This window comes from Drosophila albomicans, chromosome 3 (genome assembly GCF_009650485.2).
Source record: "Drosophila albomicans strain 15112-1751.03 chromosome 3, ASM965048v2, whole genome shotgun sequence".
NCBI classification, from domain to species: domain Eukaryota; kingdom Metazoa; phylum Arthropoda; class Insecta; order Diptera; family Drosophilidae; genus Drosophila; species Drosophila albomicans.
The window spans coordinates 4,036,911-4,062,679 of NC_047629.2; the positions used below are offsets into that span (position 1 = coordinate 4,036,911).

The 25,769-nt window shown below is 39.2% G+C and overlaps 6 protein-coding genes and 1 long non-coding RNA gene across 7 annotated transcripts; 3 read left to right on the forward strand and 4 right to left on the reverse strand.

The window, feature by feature from the left end:
- Positions 1–3: 3 nt before the first annotated feature.
- On the reverse strand, positions 4–11,496 carry LOC117568523 (protein Wnt-5). Its single transcript, XM_052004594.1, has 10 exons — positions 11,311–11,496; positions 8,900–9,337; positions 2,772–4,377; positions 2,628–2,712; positions 2,386–2,566; positions 1,897–2,323; positions 1,237–1,416; positions 1,066–1,168; positions 837–1,004; positions 4–769 (listed from the first exon to the last, which is right to left on the reverse strand). Exons 2-10 carry the CDS (start codon positions 9,013–9,015, stop codon positions 582–584), a joined length of 3,054 nt encoding a protein of 1,017 aa, XP_051860554.1. The 5' UTR covers positions 9,016–9,337; positions 11,311–11,496; the 3' UTR covers positions 4–581.
- On the forward strand, positions 4,718–5,372 carry LOC117571518 (uncharacterized). Its single transcript, XM_034253690.2, has one exon. It carries the CDS (start codon positions 4,979–4,981, stop codon positions 5,342–5,344), a length of 366 nt encoding a protein of 121 aa, XP_034109581.1. The 5' UTR covers positions 4,718–4,978; the 3' UTR covers positions 5,345–5,372.
- LOC117568526 (probable salivary secreted peptide) lies at positions 6,054–7,420 on the reverse strand. Its single transcript, XM_034249229.2, has 2 exons — positions 6,890–7,420; positions 6,054–6,438 (listed from the first exon to the last, which is right to left on the reverse strand). Exons 1-2 carry the CDS (start codon positions 7,100–7,102, stop codon positions 6,262–6,264), a joined length of 390 nt encoding a protein of 129 aa, XP_034105120.1. The 5' UTR covers positions 7,103–7,420; the 3' UTR covers positions 6,054–6,261.
- Positions 11,497–11,500: 4 nt separating the features above from the next.
- Positions 11,501–12,060, forward strand: LOC127565556 (uncharacterized). Its single transcript, XR_007954884.1, has 3 exons — positions 11,501–11,566; positions 11,726–11,792; positions 11,928–12,060. It is a non-coding gene; the product is annotated as an uncharacterized LOC127565556 (long non-coding RNA).
- An 893-nt stretch (positions 12,061–12,953) lies between these two features.
- LOC117567199 (rho GTPase-activating protein conundrum) lies at positions 12,954–18,273 on the forward strand. The gene is made up of 9 exons (XM_034247027.2): positions 12,954–13,088; positions 14,096–14,465; positions 15,202–15,269; positions 15,472–15,642; positions 15,920–16,008; positions 16,070–16,345; positions 16,405–16,990; positions 17,054–17,572; positions 17,638–18,273. The coding sequence occupies exons 2-9, from the start codon at positions 14,312–14,314 to the stop codon at positions 17,821–17,823; spliced, it is 2,049 nt and encodes a 682-aa protein (XP_034102918.1). The 5' UTR covers positions 12,954–13,088; positions 14,096–14,311; the 3' UTR covers positions 17,824–18,273.
- Positions 18,274–18,697: 424 nt separating this feature from the next.
- On the reverse strand, positions 18,698–22,600 carry LOC117567197 (uncharacterized). The gene is made up of 3 exons (XM_034247026.2): positions 22,414–22,600; positions 20,356–21,521; positions 18,698–20,296 (listed from the first exon to the last, which is right to left on the reverse strand). Exons 1-3 carry the CDS (start codon positions 22,436–22,438, stop codon positions 18,905–18,907), a joined length of 2,583 nt encoding a protein of 860 aa, XP_034102917.1. The 5' UTR covers positions 22,439–22,600; the 3' UTR covers positions 18,698–18,904.
- Positions 22,601–22,757: 157 nt separating this feature from the next.
- LOC117571485 (MOXD1 homolog 1) lies at positions 22,758–25,680 on the reverse strand. Its single transcript, XM_034253651.2, has 8 exons — positions 25,096–25,680; positions 24,876–25,031; positions 24,534–24,811; positions 24,176–24,471; positions 23,952–24,115; positions 23,368–23,887; positions 23,139–23,305; positions 22,758–23,079 (listed from the first exon to the last, which is right to left on the reverse strand). The coding sequence occupies exons 1-8, from the start codon at positions 25,435–25,437 to the stop codon at positions 22,876–22,878; spliced, it is 2,127 nt and encodes a 708-aa protein (XP_034109542.1). The 5' UTR covers positions 25,438–25,680; the 3' UTR covers positions 22,758–22,875.
- Positions 25,681–25,769: the final 89 nt, after the last annotated feature.

The window sequence follows — 25,769 nt, forward strand, 5'->3', positions numbered from 1 at the left end:
TTTTCAATTTTATTATTTCAGTAAATGGTTTTCGAATTTAGTCACGTTGTAACAAGTACATGTTGAAGGAAACTAGAACTAATGGCAAAATTTAAAACTAGATAAACGTGACGAAAAGCTTCGATTAAAGGAAAACCTCTGATGGGTTTGTTTTCATTTGGGAGGGATTCAAATTTGGGAAATGACGACAAAAATGGATTTATTTCCCTCTGCACTAAAGACTAACAAAAATTGTTTACTGCTCTAAAGTACGTATATATGTTTTGTATGTATGTACTATATATTGGTCCAATTATAAGATGTACAAGTATTACGTATGTACAATACAACATGGACGCCAATTAAACCTTATGGAATAATAACCTTTTTTTGTGTTTCTGTAAATGTGTGTGTGTTTGTGGTTTAAGTTAAGAATAAAATCCATTAGGCAACAGCCTCACGTAACTTAATTAATTTTAATAAATAATATTCTAAATCGATATATATATATAAATATGTTTTTGTTTTGTGTTTTAATTTATGTTTAGCTGCGAATCGTGATCGTATGGACATTGTTCTGTGCTGCCTATCATTGAATAAACCTATTTACATGTGTGCTCCTCGAGTACCTTTGTACATACATCGCATTTAACCTGGCAGCACCAGTGGAACTTGCAGTTGCAGCGCTCGCGAACGATGATATTTTTGGTGTTGTAGCCTCGGCCACAGCACAGAATGCCGCAGCCATCGAGACCCGACGAAGACTTGTTGCACACACGACCGTGCGTACCTAAGAGTAACAAATACAACATCAATAACAGCTTGAATAACAACGAAGGGTATATCAAATGCCTCACCTGTCCACTGCAATAGACGATTGGTGCGACACCAGTCCGGGCTCTCATCCAAATAGATTAAATCGTGCGCGGTGGGCACCTTAAACTGGCTGTTCTTCACCTGAAGACGTCCGCGTTTATTCAGCTTCACCTCAGTAGCCTCTTCATATTTCTCACGCAAATAGTCACCTGCAAAGGTGAATATACAAAATAAATATTTAGGATAATAATTACTATTGAGACAACTTGCCAATTTCTCTGATGGAAGATAATTGCTGCCAGCACGTGATCAAACTGCATGAACCTGAAACGCCATGGCATTTGCACGTAATTCGTGTCTTTTTAATAACGGCCTAAAGAAAGAAATATCATTAGTTATATTCATTTTTGAGCAACAAGCAAATCCTTCTCGGTAGCTTACCCTACGGCCCGCTTCATTGTTGTGTAGATTCATAAGACTTCTAGCCTTGATGTTGGCATTCGACATTACAGGCGCCTCTCCACTAACGGCCCGTTGATTCTTGCGCTTGCGCTTGCGACGCTTTCCATTAGCCTCTCCGTTGAACAGCTTCGAGTTTAAAATCTCACGATTGATGTTCTCCTATTGTAAACGAAAAGCCAACATACATAAGTAAACAAACGGCAATAGAACAAAGTCAGTCGGGTTGAAATTTCACTAGAGGAGAAACAGACACAACGTGATGGAAACATTCATTGATATCGAATTTAGAAAATATCTCATTTGGAAGCTGGCTTGAATGGAACTTCCACATTTCTTTGAAGGATTAGGGTACTTGAAAGTGTTGGTTGCAAATGGGTTTATCATACTTATTAGTCCGATATATTCAGTTCCCAAGCGCATCATCAATATACACGAGAGTGTAAAAAGAGGAGACAGAATTGGCGACTCAGCTCATTTATGTGAATATAAATTGTACATTCTAGGATCGCAATTGTCCCCGTATAGTGCTTCTTCCATCATGATTTGCAATTTATAATCACAATAATATTAATGTAACTTAACAATTACAATTGCTGGCGAGTATCTACAGCTCAATGCGAATATTCAAACAGCGCTCACCTGCAATTCGATCATATCGTTTTCCTTTAACTTGGAATTTAGAATTTCCTTAGTGATGCGCTCTTGCAGCTCTATTAAATCCTCGGAATTAATACGAGGCTCGTCCTTCTCATCACTGGACTCCTGCTTAGGTGGGGCAAGCGATGACGACGCCACTGACGGCAATAACGACGAATCATTGCCTTTTTTTCTTGTCTTACTCTGCAGATCAGACATCACCGATGACGCAGTCTCATTTTTGCCATCGTGGCTCGACTTGGACTTGGTCTCTTTCGTGCTCTTGACGCTATCCTCGTTGATCTGAGAGTTGCCACCGCCCTTGGCATCGTCGGCCTGCATTTGCTTGCGACGACGCTCTGGATTTCCCGCTCCACGTGTGCCGCGACGCGTCTCCTTCTCGCGCACATCAATAAAATCTGTAGCAAATCTGAAAATGCAAATGTTTGTCAGCTCTAATTGAATATCCCGCCTGTGTAGGGCAACACTTACTTGTAGGCATACTCGAGATTGTCACCGCAGCCGCCCCAGGTCCAGTCGTCATGCAACTGCTTGGGTCGCGATCCGCGCGAGCATCCGCACGATGTGAGCTGACCATCGCGACAGGCGCGCGCCACAAAACTGGTCACAGTTGCTGCCGCCAGTGCGTGTATGAAGGCCATCTCCGGTGTGCCTGCAAACGAGTGAAAACATTAACAAAGTCATCGAGTACAGAGGAGTTATCAACAGCTTACCCAAACCAGTCATGGGACCGAAGACGGTGGCATCGTCTGTAGTGCTGCAGTTCCAGCGACGATTTTTGAATTGAAATTGACATTCCTAAATAAAGAAAAGTACAGATTAGTTATGTAGTTAATCAATGTGTGTATCATAGTTACTTGTATAGCAGCGCGTGCGCCGCGACTTATCGCGGGCATCACACTCGTGTGCAGAGCGCACTGTTTCTTCTGGCCATAGGAGAGACCCTCGACCGTGTAGCAGTTGTCGGGATTGAGATTGATCGTCTCCGAGTACGCTGCTGTGGGGGCGGGCAATGTTTCGTTCTCATGCTCAGGGGGCAGCATGCCAAACTGATGCACATTGGCGAGCATAAATTCACGACCATCGGTTACGCCCGCCGACGTCATGATGATGTCATGGGCAAAATAGTTGCCTGTCGACTGCGCCAGCTTATCCGCCGACGACGACGCCGCGGCAATGTTGCGTCGCTTCGGCTGTGAGCTTCGGCTGACGCGTGAGAGCGTCTGGAGATCGGGCGCTTCATCGGGAGGCGCTGCATCGGAATGTACTTTAAAGGAATCGGGTATTTCAATGGACACAGCGAAACGCTTTGTGTTGTTGATTGTCTGTATGATGGGCTCGAAGCGTGGCCGCATAAACTCCGCCTGACCGCGAAACCATTCATCTCGTTCCCGCTGACGTTGTTGCTCCTCTCGCTGTCGTTGGCGCACGCATTTCGGTGACTCGGGATTGCGCAGGCAAACGGGACGCTTTGTGGTGCGCTTGGAGCTCGACTCGGTCGGCGGAGCTAACGTTGTGGTTGTCGTTGTGGTCGACGACGTCGTAGTTGACGTGTCGTCATCGCCCAGAAGATGCACCTGAGGCACACCCTCGTACTTGGTGCGCTCCTTGCTGCGATCCGATGAGCCAACCACATCCACGAAGGTGTTCGACTCATCCTCGTTGTGGTAATAACCACCGAAAGGCTTTTGGCCTGGCGTATGTGCTCCCTGCGGCACCCTGCGCGTGGGCGGAGCAATGGGAGCAGCATATTGAAGCACAGGTCGCTGGGGACGCTTGGCATTCGTGTTGGAAGATCCGCCACTGCCACCACCGCCGCCGCCACCCTGCTTGCTCTTCTCCTTCTGTAAGCTCGGGAATTTGACGAATTTCGACTCGAAATTGTTGTCGCTCTTCGTCATGTTGTGCAGAAAGAGAATGTGCTTCTTCAGATCATCGATGTTCGAAGTGGGATCCGGTGCAATTGTGGTGCTGGTGTGCGTAGTGGTGCTACGCCTCCTTGCGGCCGTTGGCAGCGACGAACGCGTGGGATTTGCGCTCGTCAGACTGGAAAACACGGGCGTCTTGGCGGGCACACCCCAACGCAACTCGGGCGAGGAATTCTTCAGTGCCATGGGCACAATGAATTTGCGATCCTCCTCCGTGAGACTGGCCGGTAGACCATTCTCATCGGTATCCTCATCCAGCAAGATGATTTGCTTCTGATCCATCTCCTCCTGTATGGGATGGACACGACGCGCCTGCGCAGTGGGCGTCTCCAGTCTCTTCGTGAGATCCGCCTTTACATAGCCAGTCTCCGAGTCGCGCAGATCGACGGGCTTGATGAAGGTGCCCAGCTTGCGCAGTCCCTCCTGATGCATATAGGCCTGCTCATCCTTGGTGATGTTCAGCGGGATGCTCGTGTTGGCCAGCTGCTCGTCCTGGGCGCCGAACTCAATGAATGGCGACTTAAGTCCCAAAGAGCTGCGGAAAGTTGAAGATGAATGGTCAGAGTGCATTAATAATAAAGTCAAAGGTCCGTTAAAAATATCCTTCATCAAATAAGCGCACTTTTATGTTGATTTTTAAGTAGAGCTGTTTCAAAATTCGGAACAATTTTTCCCACATCTGGGAAAAGCATTTTCAAATTGGCAACAGCTGCGAAGAGAGTAAAGAAAGTGCATCACTTTCTTTGCTTTGCATAATAAGCAATTAGAGTTTGATTCATATTGGAAAACAAAAGGTTCAGCCATTGAATTGTTTTTCTCTTAATTTTGTTGCTTTTTTGACGAAACTGGTTTTTCCTGACTGTTGAGACATCGCATCGAAGAACAGTTACAGTTACATCTGTTTCAACATGCGCATGTTGTGTCGAATGTAATCTGTATCTTGGCAATAGATAGACGCTAGACAACCAGGTGTTGCCATTACATTATCAAACTAGGCCAAGACTGCTGCTGCACACACGATTCTCTCCCTCACTCTCTCTCTCCGTCTGCTGTATAAAAACAAGGGACAGTTGCAGTTGGGCCAACAGTTGAACTTTGTCTCTAACCCTAACACAACCACACAACAACACACAAAAATGAATCGCAGTCTGCGCCTTATCCTGCTCCTGGGCACACTCGTCTGTCTTGTTAGCGCTCTTGGCGGCGATGGTGAAGGCAACGATTACACTTGGGGCACCAAGGCCACAACGGACACACTCATCGCTCAGGAAACAATCACCAAACGCAAGTCGCTGCTGTCGACGACTACAAAGACATACACGCTCACCCAGGCGGGCACGGCCAAGACTATCGATTACATTCACATTACCGACCTGAAGCGTATGCGTGGCGCCACCGCTGAGATCACATCCGGCGGCGTGGGCTCCACCACAGTGACTGTGAAATTCACTTCCGCTCTGGGAGCTGGTATTAAATCTCAGATCGAGATCTGGGGAGCATAATAAACTTGTATTTATATTATATCTAGAAAAAATCTGTTGATTTATTATTCGTTTTCACAACAGCTATCTGCAGGCTGATTGACTGACGATTGATGCCTGATTGACTGACTGATGGACTGAATGATTGGCTGACTGACTCACTGATACACTGATTGATTGATGATTGATTGACTGACTTATTGGCTGACTGATTCAGTGATTGATTGACGACTGGCTGACTGATTGATACACTTATTGATTAATAACTGTCTGATTGATTCACTGATTAAGTGTCTGATTGACCAATTGGCTGACTGATTGACGGAATTACTGTTATAGTGATGACTGACTGATTAACTAATTCACTGATTGATTAATTGACTTCTATATTAATGCATATTTAATTGCAAGAAATCTGCAATTTTGGCAGTTCAATACATACAAAAAGTTGAGGGAAAAACTTGGTAAAAGTCCCACATAAGTTTGCTTGTTTTGGGAACAGCATCGGTCCATTGTTGTTTTGCCTTATTCCCTAACTCAACTATTAGCGCTCATTCTGAGGCACGGAAGCTGCAAATTGACACTTCAATACAAAGACAAAGATGCTGGCAAAAGATTGCTAAAACTCTAAAAGTGTTTTTTTTTTCAAAATAGTTCCAATCTGATTATGACTTATTGATTGACTATCTATTAAAGCATTAAAAAAGATTACTTAACAACTTGTACAATATTCGGGAATAATTCAAACCGATGCTAAAATCAGCCGTCTATGGATATTTATTTAATCGTGTGTACATTTAAGACTTAATCAACTAACTTAGTCAACTGTTTACAAACTCTTTGCTCGCATCTCGAGTTGTTTATTATAGAATATAGATAGTTAGTTAGTTAGTTATATATTTTCTTTTCTTTTTTGTTTGTAATTCTTTAGGGTTAATTCAATTTCCATAGATCTCAACGCGAAATATTAAGCCATAATTATACTGCGATTGTAGTTTGATGTGGACAAAATTAAAGCCGGGGCCTCCAGAGTAAATCGTAGCATGGCCTCCAGTGTTGTTTGTCACTTGGTCAAATGCCCGGATGCCCGAGATGATACGACCATTACCAATTCCCTAAAGTGTGTGGAAACCGAATTATTGATTGATCATCATCAATTTTGTTTCTTATCTCAAAGCAATTTTAGTACAAATGTTACATGCAGATGTGCTAATGCTGATGATATGATATGGAGTTTATATACATGTGAGACATATATTCAGATTTTGTTTCGTTTTGCGCAAAGGAAATAGAATATATTGAATACAATATAAGACAAATTTAAATTCTTTCACTTTTATAATTATACTTGAATCAAGTTACTTTAAGATATACTTTAAAGCATCATTTATCTATGATATACGCTCATCACATGGAGAAAAAGAGAAATTTACGCTGACGTTTGCGCTTTAACACGAACACAAAACTGTTTTGATCGTTCGATGACACCAACAAGCAACAACTACATTGAATGAAACATCAAATGAAACAACGCATTATAAAATGCCACGATTGAGTTCTGCTCACATTTGTCGGATATTTAATCTCGTGATCCACATATTTGCCCGGCGAGGAACCATTCAACACGTTCTCCACATGCAGCAATTGCGCCGAATTGGAAATGTTGCCCCAAGTGCTGGACACGGCGCAGCAAGATGCCAACCAGAGGGACAACAGCAGCAGGCTCGAGAGAATACTGTTCAGCTGGGCCATGCTGGCTTTGGACTTGTGCGAATTCATTGATGAAGCAAACAAATCAGGTTCAAGAGAGTGTTGAACTGCGACGATTATGATTTTAGTTTCACTTTAATCCACTTCGCGTGTTATCAGCTATTGTAGTAGTAGTCTTTGCAACATGTGCTTTTTATTTGCCTGCTTGCTGATTTCAAATTATTCCTAGTGCATACACCAAGAGCTGAAGCTGATCTCTTCCCAAAATAGTATATATAGTATTATTATGTCCGCAATGTGTGTGCTTGCTTCGAGCTTGTGGTACAGCTGCTGCTGCTGCTGCTGTTGCTGCTACTGCCGCTCTTGATAAGTCGAGATTTTCAACTAATCCTCGAAAATAGCTACAGTCAGTCACAACCATAGATTATATATTTTCTACTTATACGCAAAAAAAAATACACTGGGCAACAACAATGAACACACAAACATCATCATGGTGAGTCAAAGTTTGAGGCAGCAGCACTCAGAGTCTTATCAATATCATGGCAAGCACGTCAGCATTCAGGAATTTCAAATAAAACATGAGGGTACAGACATCTTTAGATGCCGGAAACTAAATACTCTCGGCAGAGTCAATACACCAACCACATCGACGCCTATTACAAGTTTACATTAACAACTGTGCCTGAATCAGAAGCAAATCGTGTGGAAACAGATATTCATCAAATTATTCGACACATTTAGTCCTGCTCTAAAAAAAAAACAAAACCTAAATTAATACAAAATTGTGTTTTCAGTGCAGAACGATTGTACAAAAATTAATATACCTACTGCAAGTGTATAACATTTTGAGCCAAACCCCAAAAATCGAGTGTTTCCCATATAAGCAAAAATAGATTATTTTTTTTCTGGTTCTCTTATACAAAACAAATCTACGCTCAGGGTCTGGAGAAAAAAACATACTAAAAAACATGAAATGTTAGCTCAACACTCAAGAGTTCTATGCCAGCTACAAGTCATGAAACTACATAATAATTATCTGAAGCAGATTTATGAAAAATATATAACAAACATACGAATTGCGACTTTTTTGTAATAAAATTCTAAAATTAAAATTTGAGGTCTTTTTCAAAGCATTTTATTTTTTCACAAATTTTATCGCGACGTTTTTCTCAGATCATTTATAATAATGATGTGTGTCAACTAATAAACAAAACGGAATTAAAACCGCAAGCACAAATGTGTTTCGTAACATATTTCCTTAAAGAAATAAACGAAAAACAGCAAAATAAAAAGATTTTGATAAAATCCCGCATTCTAAATGTTCCCCTGTTATTTCATTAGAATTGAATTATGATATTTATAAAAAAATAATAATAATTTTATAGGGCAAATTCGGAAAATTTTGTTTCTTGCTATCTATTTTTTTATTACGAATCTACAAAAAAAAGTGTTACTAATGTTTTGATCTATAGATCTGCTCTATCTATAGGATGTGCATATTATTTATTATTCTGACCCTAGTTTACATGTTGAAAATTGGTCAAGCATATTATCTACATATTATTTGCCGTTGATTCCAAAGAATTGTTAGATTGGAACATTTATTAATAACAATATTTAGGCCTTCAGTTTAAAGTAAGCGAAAGATCTTTGTAACTGTTGTAAGCGGTAAATGACGTATAGAAAAAAATAAGCAAATCTAAATAAGATAAATAAACATTATATAAAACTATAAGTGTGTACATAACATAGAACCAAGAAACACATTTGCCACGTACAACACCTGCTGGAAAAGCGTTGTAGATGATTCTTGAAGCGACATAAAATGAAAGTTAATTATGTTAATTAATGAGGTATACTTACATCCAAGTCGGCACACCTTGCAAGCTAGATACTGCATCTAGACCGGACACCGAAAGCAGCACAAACGTCATTACCACAGTCCACTGTAGAAAATGTTTCCTTTCCACCAATGACATTTTATCGCGTTGTTGCAATGGCAAGTTTCTGGTATTTATTTTCAACACAACGATTCTTATTGGTTTCTTTGCTCTGATTGACTGGAATCCGGTGCAATTCAGTAATATGATGAATATTCTTTTATCATTGTCAGCAGCGGGAGATCATCCATAATAATTGCGTACATTTTTCGAGGGTATATTTCACTTCGAGTTGGCTGAATTTTTCAATCTACTCATTCCTCAATCTCTTTCTATGATCCCAAAGAAATAAAGCACTCTGCGATCTTTTGGGAATTATTTTCAGTTAAATACGATTTCACGGTAATCACAATAAAGTGCACTGCAAGAACAAGGAATGAGTTTATTATTTTCATTTAATCCTCTGCATTAATTTCGTTACATTCCAAATTCACTACATGATTCATTTCTAGTTCATATTCAGTATCATAAGGTCAACTTTCCCAACGTCTATCAGGTCAACAAAGTGCTTGCTACCTGTAAAAATGCTATTAAAATTTGAAACTATTAAGCGGCAGCTGTTACGAGGAGCGCAACAGAAGTACGCATAGAAAGAGATAGATAACACGTTATCTTGGCAACTCTTAGAGAAACCCTCTTTCATGCATTAATTACTAACATCCAAAGTGACTTGCAGAGAGTTGCCAGACTAAGCCAATAAAAGGGTATGAACATATTTGAGCTGCGCATCAGTATTTTATGAAATAGTTGTTGCCTATTAAGGCTATTCATAGGGTATTTTATGGGTTACTTTCGGCATACCCCTTTTTGAATGTAGTGAAATGCAGGGTATAATAACAAATAAGAGCTGAGTGATTTTTGTACCCTTTGTACAGGGTATAAAAAATCAATGCTGAGCTTGTCTGGGGTAACTTTACGTTGTTAGCGAAGTGTTCATGTTCATGTAATTGCCTGTAAATACAAACACACACATATTTACATTCACTCATTTGAACATTTTAAACATTTATGAAGGGGGAGCATACTTGTGTGTGCGTGGGTGTGTGTGGATGTATTTGTGCTAGCCAAATTATTTTCCCGCTTGTTTGCTAAATCGCTATCCATCCACAGCAAATCAAATACACTAATTCATTAAAATCTACGTTTTAATTAATCCCGGTAACACGACGAAAACACGCATAAAACATAATTTCAAAATGTGCACACGCACACAAGCAGACTAAATACAATCCATGTATGTGTGAATGTGAGTGTGTATGTAAGACTCTTTTGGTCATCGAACACCGTCGCGTCTGTTGCATTAGCAGCAGTGAGAGCAGCAGAGCAGTAGCAGCAGCAGCAGCAGTGAAACAACGCTGGATGGGCACAAATGTAGCATACACAATACATTCACAGAAATGTGCGCCACACACAGCCAAACTCATACACTCACTCGCACACGCACACAAATGAATAAAATCCTTTCGTTTCCAGCTTGATTGGATACGGATACACATACACATCACACTCGCACCACATTACACTCACACTTGCTGTGGGATCACACACACACCCCTTGTACAGCTTTAAAAAACAGAAACACTTACACTCACACAGACACAGCTGTGTGTACGTGTGTGTGTTGAACATAAAAATATGTATGTATGTATGTAAGTTTGTGTACACGTTGGTATGTATTTGTGTTTGTGTATGAATTGTAGCAACATAATATATCAAACACGCGTCTGTATGTTTGGCTGAATGTTGCACGCATGAACTTTATGAAATTACGCACAAATCTAATATGCAAACATGCATATGTAATTATGAATGTACATATGTATGTTTATATGTTTTTATGAGTGCTAAACATCTTGATGAAGCTGCTCTAGATATCTGAAGAGACCACTTACACACACATATACATATGTACAATAGCTTGTGCATATACGTAAGTATGTATGTGTATATACATACACACAAATATGCATGTAACTCACAAATGCGACATGTTTACGATAAGCAAAGATGCGTGTTTGGCTAGTGTATACTCACATACATAACGAATTTATATTGATGTGTATGCATTTAACCATTCTTTAGCTGTGTCTGAGCGGTAAATATATCGAATATCGAGACTTACCATACACAACTACATACATCAATATACATTCGTGTAATAAGTTTTGTTTGTATATATGATTTTGTTTATTTATACATAAAAGCATATCAATATAATCCATGCATGGGCTTTCAGTTTTGTTGTTTATTTGTTTAAACACTTTGTTTATTTATATATGCACGCACTACATAAATTTTGTTTATATGAGACATGTATGTATGTATGTATCTTACATTTTGTTTATATGTAAAATTGCATACGACACTGGCACAATTTCATCAATTAAATTCACACCAATTTGAGCACACACGCATCTATGAATCGTTAGAAACAAAATAAATTCATCACGAATATATGTAAATGTGTAAATGTTAATCGCCCGACGTACACAAACGCATCCTAAAGAAATAAAGAAGCGCGCTGCGTTTGTCTATGAACTGAAAATTGTAAATAACTGCAGAACTGGTTTCCCCATTGAAGTCTTTCGTGGTGAGTTGAATTTCAAAATATACTATTTTCCCAACAACAAATATACCATTAACGTATTGGTTACACTGGACTAGAGATATGTTCAGTTCTCAACATCAACAAATTTTCGAATTGGTTGCTCTACATTCTAAGGTAACGATTTTTTTGTTATTTAAACAGCGGCATGAAATTTAACTTTTTTATATTGTCAATCGAAAATTATTGTGTGCAATATATGGCTACACTGGTAAGTTGTTCTAAAAAAAATGTATATCGATATACATATTATATTGTCAACGATATTTTATTCAATTTTCACATTGTGTGGCAACGCCAAATGCTTGGAGCATATATGTTGATAAGCATTTATGTTTTCTTTTAGATGTTGCTAAGATAAGTGGAAACAATAAATCTGACTATGGGGTCATTTCAATATTCCATGTTTCTTGAAAACATTCAAACTGTCATTTCAAACGAAACATAAAAAATGTAAGGAAAAGTTTTGTAAAAACAAATAAAAATTAAAGCTTCGCGTATTTAATGATTCAAATTAAAACCTTATTGTTAACTTACTGATACTTAAATCAAATAATAATAAAACTTTGTAATTAACGATTTCTTTATTTTCAATTGTAATATATTTTTAAATATATTGATTTAAATAAATGAAAACTAGTTTGTCAATTTAAATATTTAAATTAAAATATTTACATTTGGTAAGTTAATTTATTGTATTAATATTATTATTATAATTTTAATTTTAATTAAGACTTTTAATACTTTTTTGTACTGGAAATTATGACTGCCAAATAAAGTAATACAAAATTACTATTTGAGCTAATATCAAAACAATTACAAAATAGGAATTTTTATAAAATAGAATAATTACAAAATTGATAATGTCAAAAATCTCTCTATTCGTATATGAAAATCGGTAGGCTTTATATTTTCTACCCATGCAAAGCAATCGATAACTTCAGTTAACCAGTGACAGGTACGGTGAAACTAAATACAACCTTCAGAGTTATCGGTTAAACTGAGTACAAAAGTATTAGTCATTCACACCCATTCTTTTAATTGCATTCACCTCATTTAATTTGTTATCTATTAAAATTAAAATTAAATGTATATTTCAAAAAGTGAACAGATATTTATCGAAAAACAAAGCGAGGTATCAACGCAGCTTAATGGACAATGCAGACTTTGACAATTTTGTCGGGCTGACATCGTGTTTATATTCATGCAAACCTGTTGCTCACGCTTCAATTTAAACCTGATCTTTTCAACATTCATACATATATGTATGAATATATGAAGATTTACACATACAACGAACACTTACTATCAAGCACAGTCATTTATGGGCCCAATACAGACACAAGTATTTATTCGTCTACACACACACATTGGCAATGAAGTTGAAGTTGTTCGTTCTTAGTATCAGTTCATTTTCAATTCTCGGTTCGAAATGATGTTTGCGTGCGGATTGTGATTATATACATATATTCATTGTATATATATATTTACATACCTATAGATTTGTGTACGTATTAAACTTAAACAAAACACATACGAACAATTCGAATATGTGACGACAAATACATATGTGAAAATACAAATCGTATTTATTAATTCATATACAAGTTTGCATTGTTTCATAAACATACTGAAATACATACAACGAAACAAGTCTCTGCATACACACATGCACACATATGTATTTAAATTTGAATGTATTTATTAATGCAAGTGCCATACACATATGTATGCATGTATGTGGAGTTATGAGTGTGTGAGCATACAAATATGTATGTAGCTACATACATATATAGGAAGTGAAAGAAGAGTGAACGCAATTATAGGAAGGGACAGATTTCCCTTTTTGTTAAAAGAAAAATACACAACATGCATGTATACAAATAAATTTATAATTTAATATGTACGTAAATACGCTGCAGTTAAGTACAACAATAATTGTGAATTATGTATGTGTATGTGCGTAAAGCAATCACAAAAGTAAATACATACATACATAGCCATGCAACAGCCCAACCTACAAGCTAACATACATACATACATGTGTACGTACATCTAGTCGTACTAATATGTCTTCACTCTCTCCACTGTGTATGTATGTACGTATGTAGACATACTAAAGTGGCTACGTATTAGTAATAGTACTTGATGAATATACATACATATATGTAAATGTACGCAACGCGTTGGCTTACATCTGTAAATATGTACATACATACGTCGTAATACTGTATATATATTTATATATATATGTGTGAGTGCAAATTTTCCTACTTGCGAATGCACATGTGCATCGCAGGGGTGTGTGTGTGTGCGAACAAATTAAACCCATTTAATTGGCTATAATAAAAAGGTGTGCAAAACGACATACATACATACTGTTTGTACATTCCTACATCCATATATGTACATAAGTATGTATAAAGAGACTGAAGGCGTACTTCAGATTAAGTCACCTTCATGCGTCTGAAAAATATATTATTTGCTTGTAATTTATATTGTTTATTCTTGCAGCGACACAAAAGCAAAACACCAACAGTAATAACAGCAGAAACGACAACAACAATATCGAAAGGGAATAGATAAAGATAAACAGATAAATGTGCGAGGTGCCTTGAAAGGCGGCGATTAATGCTTTTCCTGTAGCTTGTGATCAATTAAAACAGTATGCCATATTCGACATTTATCACAGAAATTTAACAACACAAATAAGAAACAAACTTAGCAAAAATGAACAGCAATAACAATAATAACAGCAACAGCAATAATAACAACAATAACGCTTCACTTGATAACACATGTGACCAGGATTACACAGAGTTTCTTAACGAGTATTTACTGCAGACGAACTCGACATGCAACGAGCCCGAGATCCATTACGAGGGTAAGTAGATGACAGGAGTACCTGCTTGATGTTACCCGGTAGCAAGAGAATAAAAGGGTATATCATAAGAAAAACACATACATAGGCTAGAGATCAGAATTATGAACATTTTTATACTTATGGAATCGATGGTTTGACAACTTAAAGATGTCTTCTTAAGTTCATGTTAGATGTATCCACAGACAATCTTAAAGTATTATTATTTGACCTAACATGTAATTTATTTTATGAATATTCACATCGATTTTTATCAACAATTAAGCAGGTTTACTTTTCAATTGTCTTATTTACTCTACTCGCAACAAAATGGAAAACCAAAAATATAAAATATATAGTCCAAAATAGTTAGTACTCTATTTAAATTAAGTTAGATTCTTCATTTTGAATTACAAGTTCGCTAAAAAATAAATAAATAATATAGAAATGTCGTGTTTATAATAGTTTTGGGTTGCATTTTAAAATGTTGAGTCTTAGTGTTGGAATGTAAGTAAATAATATATAAATGTGGTATTTGGAGTCTAACTTGTTTTTCCTACCCTAAAAATAAAAGATATATGGTATCTCAAAGTCGAGCACAGTTATCTTGCCTGTTTACATTGCGATATGGGCGGGACAAAGAAAGAGCAAAGTAATCTAAGAACTGACGCAGTGACTTATCTATAACTCGAGATCTCGAGTCACCCTTAGAGGATTAGGATTATACTAATGTATTTTACATCGTTATGTGATTCCACAGATGGCGAAATGGAGGCCGAGTGGCTGATTTCAGCTGGATATCCGGAATTGACAAAACCTTTTGAACAGGTAACAACAGCCGTAGATTCTGTTCTACGCTAGATTCATATTATTATTGCTATTATTAAGTCCAACTACGTTGCGGAATTCGCAACGTGTTTAAAATACAAATTGTGCATAAACATTGACGCAAACCACACACTATACACAGTAATTTGTTTATAACTGCGTTCTTATTTATTGTTTATCTTGGCATGGCTTGGCTTGGCAGGGTATCGAGCTTCGCTCAACAGATCTGGAGCCAGTTTTAGCGACTTTATCGCGCCCACATGCCGAGGCGATTAAACAGCGAGTTCGAGCACTCAATCACACAGTACGAGGACGCACAAAGAATCGCTCCAAACGCAAACCAGACATACGCGATGTGTTCCGCGATTTTGATGTGAGTAAATACTACATATATAATATAACCATTCATAATTCGTAAAATTCAATGATGTTATTCACACCAAACTATTGTAAAGTCAGAATGTCAAATTTGAATTAAATCTTGAAAGAGATATTACTGAATTTATTTTAACGTAATAATAATAGATATATTTATAATGAAGATTTATGCAATTATGTGATATGTTATTTAGTTGTTTTGAATTCCGCGAACTGTAACTGATATAATACCATCGTATAACTAAAAATTGTTTGCTTCCCTTTCTTCGCAGGAATCGAGCACTGGTACAAGATCTCGTAGTGCGACGCCCGACTCTTTGGACTCTGTGCATGGCGACGATGTGTGGGGCAATGCTTCAATGTAAGTTGCGTCAAATACTTTATGTACGATAGATAAAATGCAATCTTTTGAATTATTGCAGCCCCAGTTTTGTGAGCATTTTCGATCACAACGCTGCCAACGATAATGTGAGTGGCTTTCCCTCGCTCAACAACAAACACATGAAGCAGAAGATACGTCGCACTCCAAGTGCTCCACTGAAAGCCTCGACTTCGACGGATCTATTTCGCGGCAGCCAAGTACGCTGCGATATTCCCATGTATTCGTCTGAGGGCATCGAGTTGCTTGGCTTTTCACGCATTGGCACCATACACATACCACGCAATCGATCCGGCTCAGATCCGTCATGTTCTGTGGGGTAAGAATCACTAAATAAATAAACTATGTACCCAAATTCTAACATTCCCTTTTGTTTAGACGCGTGCGTGGTCAAATTATGCAGGATTCGCAGAGTGAGAACAACACGTCTTCAGGTGACTCGAGCGACGAGTATCATCCAAATGCTGCGCACATTTCAACGACGTCGCCCGAGAAGATACTCAACAAAATGCACTTGGAGTCGCCGAAGCAGGAATTACGCGACTCGCAGTCATCACGCGATGGTATTAGCTTTGAAAGCATGTGCCGCGATAATTCTAGTCAGGATGATGGCATTGATGCAGTCGATAACTGCGGCGTGGTCATACAGGAATCATACTCTGATATTGACACCATTAACGAGATTGATCTAAAGCGTTTGCAGCCAGTATTTTGGCTGGAATTGGCCACCGTCTTCGATCGAAATCAGGTGTCGTTGGACAAGCGAAAACCATTCAAGAGGCGGCGGAAAGAGGAGGGCAGTCTGTTTGGCGTATCGTTGAATGCACTCATACGTCGAGATCAACAACTATCCGGCATGGACTCGACATTAGTGCCGCGTTTCTTAGAGGGGCTGCTCGAGGAGTTGATGAAGCGCGGCACCAGAGAAGAGGGTATTTTGCGTGTAGCTGGACAGAAACACAAGGCAAGTTAAGACACGTACATAATTGTCTGCTCAATTAATAATGCGAAATTTATTCAATTGCAGACTGAATTAATTTACAACGAATTAGAATCAAGTTTTTACCAGAAGCCCGAAAAATTCGCACAGCTGCTGAGCGCCGCCAGTGTCCATGAGCTGAGTGCGTTGCTGAAGCGTTGGTTACGCGAACTGCCCCAGCCATTGCTATCGAGTGAGCTCATCCAACTCTTCTATCAGTGTCACACACTACCCTCCATGGATCAGATGCGAGCACTGTCCAATTTATGTCAAATGCTGCCACACGAAAATCGTAACACACTGCGTTCGATATTGCGTTTCCTCAACGCTATCATCGATCTGCAAGATATTAACAAAATGAATTTGCACAATGTGTCCACAATCTTTGCACCATCATTCTTTCCACCACGTTACATTCATCCAACGGACAAAAACAGCATTGCCGAGCAAGTGAAGATGGCAGCATTATGCTGTCGCTTAACCAATGTGCTTATAACACGGGGCGAAGGTCTGTTCCAGGTGCCCGATCACCTAATTGCCGAATCGCGCAACCAAAAGGCTCGACAGGTAATTATATATGTATTTCGTATAGTTTCTCCTTACTAACATTGCAACTATTGATTCGTTTTCAGGGTAAACGTGGACATCGCCGTGTCCAGAAAGTCTCGTCTTTGTTGCATCCAACGTCAACATCGGTGCCCAGCTCATCGGGTGTTCAACATTCTAGTAGCCGAGTCAGCGGTGATCACGACAATGGATCGAGCATTAGCCGCCGCCCCTCCTTCAATCCGAGTCATGTCCATCGGTTTGTGGTCTGAGCTCAAAACGGTGCAATTAATGTCCTATTCTCGTTTCACTTTCATTTCTTCGTTTCTTTCTGTTTCACTTTTTTCTATAATTTATTTTGTTTTGAATTTACTAATCTTACTATTTCTTACTGCATTCTTTATTTAGTCTTGATACGATAAAAAAAAACAAAACCTTTAAAAAGCTTTAGTTACTCATGAAAATGTCAAGTACTCAAAAAAGAAACTAAGTGAAATTGCGTACTAAAACTACACAAATCAAATAAAGTTTTGTCCCAGAAATTCATTAATTTCGAAATGGTCATGAAAATTTATCATTTAATTATGTACAAAAAATTATTATGTATGTATATGTTGTTATGCGAATTGTATTATTTTTTTCTAAAACTGTTAAAGGGTTTGGGAAGCAATAAAAAACACTTTTGACTTGATGCTATTAATATCAAGAAATATACACATATACACGCTATGTACAATTCTTTGTCCTGGCTGACTAATTGACTCGGAGACTGTGATGCTCAAAATTTAAATTTTGGGGTCAAAGTACGATCAACAACGGGGGCGATGCTGTGATATACATATATACTTGGTATTCGTCAATTATGGTTTGCAAAATACATTTGTCGCTTTTGCACAATCTGTGATTCAGTCTGCAGTCTGCACAACCAGTTTCAGAACTTCAGCAACAGTTACTGCGTTCAACGGCAAAGCATTGTTCGAGATCTGACCTACATCAACCTCCGATGGTGGTGAGTCATCGAGGTTTCCTGGGAACTAGGGCGCGCCACGCCGAAATCGTGGCCAGCTCATGGCCGAGATAAAGCTGGCTAATGGGGATTTCCTCACAGCAGGTATCGCTAATAAGTCAAAAAGATTCTGAACAATATTTACACAAAGAAACAAAGCATGATGGTTATTTATTAATCAAAGACTTTTGTATATTCATATTTTAAAATTATAGCCTCTTTCCACTCTACTTTGCACGTTCCCCACTATCAATTGTCTACTATGTCAGTTTCCCCTTCCAAGTGGAAAGAGGCTATTAAAGAATAGATCTATGTATAGAGCTGCATGCATGCTGTCAAAATGTTGATTATCCATGTAAACGCGAGTCAAATGTGTCTGAATTGAGCGTTCTGCTGCTATTGTACTCGACGAATCGTGTCTTCTCTTGGGACGCAGCTGCAGCTGCTTGATTCTTGGGCCCAACCATAAAGTAAGTGCGCACACGCGGCTTCTCGGGCTGTACAATTTTGTCCTGCAACTTGATGCTACCCTGCGTCTTATTAGAGCCGATGTTGTTGTTAAGCGCAATATGTTTGGGCTTCATTTGCCACTTGGTCACATTGGGCCGCAGCTTAGCCGGTATCATGTCCGACTTGATCTCCAGTTCCTTTGTATTGAAGACCTCGCAGTCCACTTGCATCATCATCATGTCACCATTGTGCGATGGCTCTGCTGTTGGCAACAACAATGATATTTTTGGCCGTGCACTCTTGTCGCGAGTGGAAGGCGACACTAGAATATGCTGCGTGTTAAAGGACAGTACATAGAAAGTATCATCCTGACGCTTGATGCCTTTGAAGAGATTTATTGAGTCGCTTGTCTTGTTGTCACTCCTTTGTGTATTCAATGTGTCCATTTTCCGTTGCTTGTGTTCAATATCCGTTAAACGCTCGTTGAAGCCCACAAATGTTTTACGTTTGCCAAGCTGTGTCCTTTGTTGTTCCAGGTCCGGCAAGTCCAAGTAATCCGTTGCGAATTTATAACCATGTGCATTGTCCTGTTCGACGTCATATGATTCGTGCTTGCTCAGATTCAGATATCCACTAACATTGATTAATTTCTGTAAATTGAGCGATAGTCGCGAATATTCCGTTTGGTTGCCGGCAGCCGAGTTCATTGAGCAGTTTGAGTGAGATATAGATGGAGATGGATACGTGAGTGGTGGGGGTGCACCACTTTTATTATGTCTGCCTGTATCCGTTGAATTCCAATCATCGCTTTTCGCTGTGGCATTTTGAGCTCGACTTGCTGGTCGTAGAAAATGCAGTGGTGGCATCACCAGCTCCTCAGCTGCTTGGCGACTGCTGCGATTCAGCTTCTCATTGTATTCCTCTTCAGAATCGACCCAAAGCAAACGACGGCCAATGGGAATCGGCTCATTGACATTGGGAGTCGCATCAGCAACGGTGGCCACGCTCTCCGGGTCCAGATTCTGTTTGCTCAGATACGAGTGAAAGTTGCCCGCATTCAGGGTCACCATAAATGCCATGGCAAACAGTACGGCCACGTTTTTCTTAACTGTTGCCGCATTCATGTGCTGTCTGAAACTCGTTGCAGTTGGTCGCGGTGCAATCTTCACGTGTTGCTCACCACGCGACGCTGTGTTTAACGAGTGCAGCACAAATTCACAAGCGCTACCCTTGCGGCATTTGCAGGTCTTGGCAAAGGCAACGAGTTGGTTGCGCAGAGTTACATTCTCCTGCAAGAGAAAATACACAATTAATTAAAGTAGAAAGATAGTATCTTGTAAGCACTTACGCCCTTGAGAGTGGAATTTTGCTTCTCCAAGTGATTTATACGCGCTTCTAGCGATACAACATATTCCTTTTTCTTCTTCCGCGACAATGAGGCGGATTCTCGATTTTTAATCATGCGCTGTTGCTTTTTGTACATCTTCTCGTCTATGATGCTGCCCACTCTGGCTGATGTAGAGATCTTGAGCGGGTTATTCGGATTATTTGAGCTCGCTGTTCTCACAGAGTTCTGATGACATTGCACTTTATCATTTCCCGTTTTGACCACGATTTTTGGTATCTGCGGCTTCACACTGCCATTGATTTTAGCACCTTTTGTGCCATGCAGATTCATCTTTTGCATGAGAGCCTTGTAGTCATTGGGTGATAGAAAGATGGTCTTTGTTTTACCCAAACTCTCTCCTGGCGAATCTGTTGCCTGTAATTTATCGGGCGCCTTTTGAATCTTCGTCTCCACTTTGGGAGGCGGGACAGCAGCAACCGTCGCCGTGGGCACAATCAACTTAGGTATGGGCACTTTTATCGGCTGTTGTTGATTGGTCGCCGACTGGGCCACTATGTTCTGAGGCAGCGTCCGTGAGCTGTCTGAAATACTGTCATTACTTTTAGCTCGAAAGCCTTGTACAAATTGTACCAATGTTTGAGGAGGAGCGCTCTGTTGACATGACTCGATGTCAATTTGGTCATATTGTTGTTTATGCTGCTGCCAAGCATCGGAAGCATCGCTTTGAACGCCACTTGTCGAACTACCGCTAGAACTGCCCCAACTTTCAGTGGGCGATGGTGTATCGCGATTCTGGCTATGGGCCAGAAGATTGCCAAAAGTTAGCTTCTCGATTTCCGCATTATCGCTGCAAATATTCAATAAATCGTTTGGATTTTCGGCCACCGATGTTGAGAAACTACTATCATCTGTAGTCAGATTTGGAGTTTCAAATGCCGAAAAACTATTAAAGTTGAGTTCCAAGTCATTGGCACCAACTGTCGCCGATTGGAATAGGTCAGAGAATAAATTTTCGCCTTGCAGCGAGTTTTCTGGGTTGTCAGGTATAATTGAATTGAGATCCAAGCCAGGATCCAGATGCGACACCGTTGAGCTTATAATGTCATCAAAATCATTATGGTTAAGCCCATAGTCGCTTGGCGAAGACATAAACGATGATAGCTCATCTGGAAATAAATTAGTTAAATGAAAATATGTTACTGAGGAGTGAACTCAACTGTGAGATACCTGCTACCCGTTAACTATTTAAAGAAATTACAAAACAAACTTAATCGTAGCTTAGAAGTCGATTAAAATACAAACATATTTGCATACCATATAATAAAAAGGACTGCATTTTCTCTAATACAATTTTATTGTAAGTATATTTTTAGCCATCAGTGCAGTTCCAAAATTATTTCGTGACGCCACGGCTAACTATTTTTAGTCTGAGAATAAGAAAAATTTGCTAAAGAAATTTCCTAACAATTAGGAAATATATTTGCAGCAATATTCATGTAAGGGTTATTTCTCACATCTGCACATTCATAAGCCTTTAAATTAGCAAGAGCATTGACCCATATTGATTGCATGGCAAAAACTGCGCCGGGAAATTTTACCGGAAAAAATGCTGTTTGATTTACATTAACCACGGTGCAGAAACTGTTGAAGAAATGAGTCCATCACGTTGTGATGTCGTAGGGTATATACAGGTGCCTTGACTAAGATAACAATATTATTAATCTACATTGCGTTCTTTTATATATTCTGATAACGCACACCAGCAAAAATCATACACACACATGCACACGCGCAGTCACACGCACACATTACTCACGACATAAACAAGCGGCCAGACAACACTCAAGTAGTATATTTCCTCTCTTATGTATAATGCACATTTGCAAACTTATATACATATATATATTTCAATATTAAACATGTGCCAAAAACTGCACTTTCACTTTCAAATTTTGAAATTCTTAAAACAAAAAAACGTACACGCATACTACAATATGTAAATGCATATCATCTCGTTGCTTTGATTGTGTTTGTAGTATGTGCAATAATTAAACTTACCGTAGAAACATTCATCCACATCCATTGCACCGTTGATTTATTAGAATCCTAATATCAAACCATTTAGTTTACCCATTACCTATTTATAATTGTTCTCATTTATTATTGCGGCCTTAACAAAACAATTAAATGCGCTTTTAAGATTTTCACAAGTGTCGACGAAAGCAAAAAGGGATTGTTGTTGGCCCAAAGTCAAAAACAGCGTGACCGTAAATTCAATTTCGAAATATACTGCTGTACGCCAAAAAATATACCACTCATATTTTACTTGCCTGGCTACACTTCTATTAGCATTGAGCATTTCTCAAACAAAGGCGCATTTTTTTAAATATATATTTCTCTTAGTGATTTATTTATTTAAACATTAAATTATTACAAAAATATTATTGTAAAAAACTACATCTTTGGAGTAAAAATTAAAATTAAACTTTGCTGCTGCAGACTTGTCTTAGATTTAAATCCTCAATAATTCAACGATACCCAGGATATTTGAAATTGTTTCTTGAGACAAGTAACAAGTAGTAAACATAATGTTAATGTCAAGGGAGCTTCAATTGTTGAACCTGCTGAAGACAATTGCATGGTATCGATGAAAAGATTGTAGGTACATCTGCTGGGCGGTTTCACAAATTTCGTAAAATTTGGATAGCGTATGATTTCTGAGGGCTGCAATTAATTAATACATTAATATTAAGACATACACTAGCAACTAAAGATGCACTTACAATTGACATTGACTCATTGGAGACACGACAGAAAGTCATGTGTTTACCAGTTATCATGGCCTGTTCGACACGCTTAGTGAATAATGGTTCTGACCAAGGCAGCTGGTTTATGTGCGATAGAAAGGTGCGATCGTGGAACTCAACGGGATCCGAAATGAGTAGTTTATCTGAAATACAAATATTTGTTTAAGAACAGTCTTATAATGCTTAATAAGATTGAATGACGCACTTAATAAAGACTCTTCCATTGCGAGTTCTTCAGCAGTTAAATTGGCATTTCTATCTTTAGTTTTGCCATAAATGGTATTCGGTATGTAGTCCAACAGATTGCCATTGTAGAGAAAAAGATTTTCCACATCTGTCATGTTCAACGAATAGAACTGATATACGCCAAACATCTCGAAGAATTCCCGAACAGGTGTCATGCTATAACAACCAGCCAATTCAATCTTTGGGTAGTATGTGATAAACGACAGGCACATTTCCTGTTTCGTGGAATAACCACCAAAGGTGGCGCGCTTGCGATGCACAGTTTCATAGGCGCAGTCTGTGATAATGTAATCACCAGGCAGAACAACTGTTTCATTGGCCAGCTGATGATATTGCTGATATTTATAGTCATAGTTGTCATCCTCAATGATGCGATTCAATTCCTTGCCATCTCGTACATGGCGGAGGCTCATTTTGCGACCAGCGCGATGCGAATGAAGCGTGCTCGAAATGATCTTAATGCCGTCCTTGGGAAACATCTAAATAAAAGTGTGCATGGTAGTTGACGATTATTTAAATCATAGTTAAGCATTAAAATCGTACCACATTTGAGCAGGATGGTCCACAGATGCCAACATTGCGATACAACTTTTGTCCAGGCGGAATGATTTGAGTGTCGGAAATGGAAACGCCACTGATGATGATGCCTCCATCATTAGCACGCAGTTTAGGAGAGTAATGAACGCGGAAGCCGGAATGATCCACAGCTGTAAAACAAATTAGATAAAAGATATCTTCCAATAGTTTCTTTTACTTTACAAGCTTACTGTGCAAGGCATTTGGATTGTCGTAGTGTATTTCGAGCATATAATACTTGACTCCCGATGGTCCACCCATTGGTATGCCAACATGTTCAGGCAGAAATTGTCCAGATGCACCAATTGACCACACAGCAACTGGTGTGGAGCATGAATCCCAATCGCGTGGCGTCAACGAGTTGCTATTGCAAACGGTGCCACTGCTCTTAACCCACACATCCCATGAGGCCGAGTCTGAGCCGGGATACGATTTGGTCGAGCATTCAAAGAGCGTCATATGATGCACGAGACTTTCATGGGTTTTGCTAAATAAATGAAAAAAAAAGAATTTAACGACTTAATCGTAAAATACAGATAAAATACATACGATGTGCGAGTTATCAAAGGCTCGTAGCCTACAATATGGTGCTTAGTTGTTAAGCGGGGCAAGCTCATGATCTTGCACCAGTAAAGCGTATCCATGCTGGACTCAATCGTCACATTATTCACAGTAATGTCCCATTGATGTGTCTCATGTCGCTGCTTGCGAAACACGGGATTCAGCAGATGAAGCGAGCGAGCACCACGATTCTGGCCATGTCCCTCTAAATTCCCATGAATGGGATCAGTGCTGCCAAAGGACCACAGCACTTTAATAGTATCATTCTGAAACATTAAAAGCAGTTAGGTGAATTAAACGCACACATTCAATACAACAAATACTACTTACGCTCAATGGCATATCGTAGGGATCACAGGTCTCAATTAAGCGTTTGAAGTGAACATAAGTATGGGTGGCATTCTGATACCCGTCGATGACGTGATAGTTTTGTGTATCGTCTTGCAGAGGCGCCGCGTGAGGATGATGTGTAGAACCATGACCATCCTATTAAATATCAAACAACACAGTTACTACCTTTTGATTACCATTTACCATCACCATTACGCACCAAAGCATTCGCTTTGCCCGAGTGATCGTCAACCCACAGGAGCACCATGTCTGCACTGGACATGCGTCCGTCGCGGCGCGAGAATCCCAGGCCAATAAAACCACGCGTATTTACGGTGACTTTAAAATGAATATCTTTGTCCTGAAGCCACCATTGCAACCAGTATAAGCCATTGCTATCCATCATTTCTAATCTCGTCCACTTTTCATGCCGCACTCCATTTGTTGTTGCAGCCTCGATGTTTTCCTCACTGGCATCACGATCGGGGGCACATTTGGCGTCATGTTGCAAACAAACAACAATTATGCACAGTTTCACAAATATTTGCAGCAACATTTGCATGTATTTGATTTTATTTATAATTTGTAATCACTTTTTAATTATTCTTGATTTTCAAAATACAATAACCCCGCGCTTTTCGTGCTGTTGCACGTCGTTTCCGTGTTAATATGGCTTTACTGCTTCGCTTATGCATACAATGCCTGCAAGGGAAGGTCATTTCACAAGCCGGCAGATGTTCACAAGGAACCAACACACCACCGTTTCTACACAGGTATACACAATATTTCCAAAAACATAGATACACACATACACATACCTTCATATGGCGTACATACATATTTACGTACCTACAGATGCCATTGATCGAAAGGATCATGTTGTATCGATAAGTC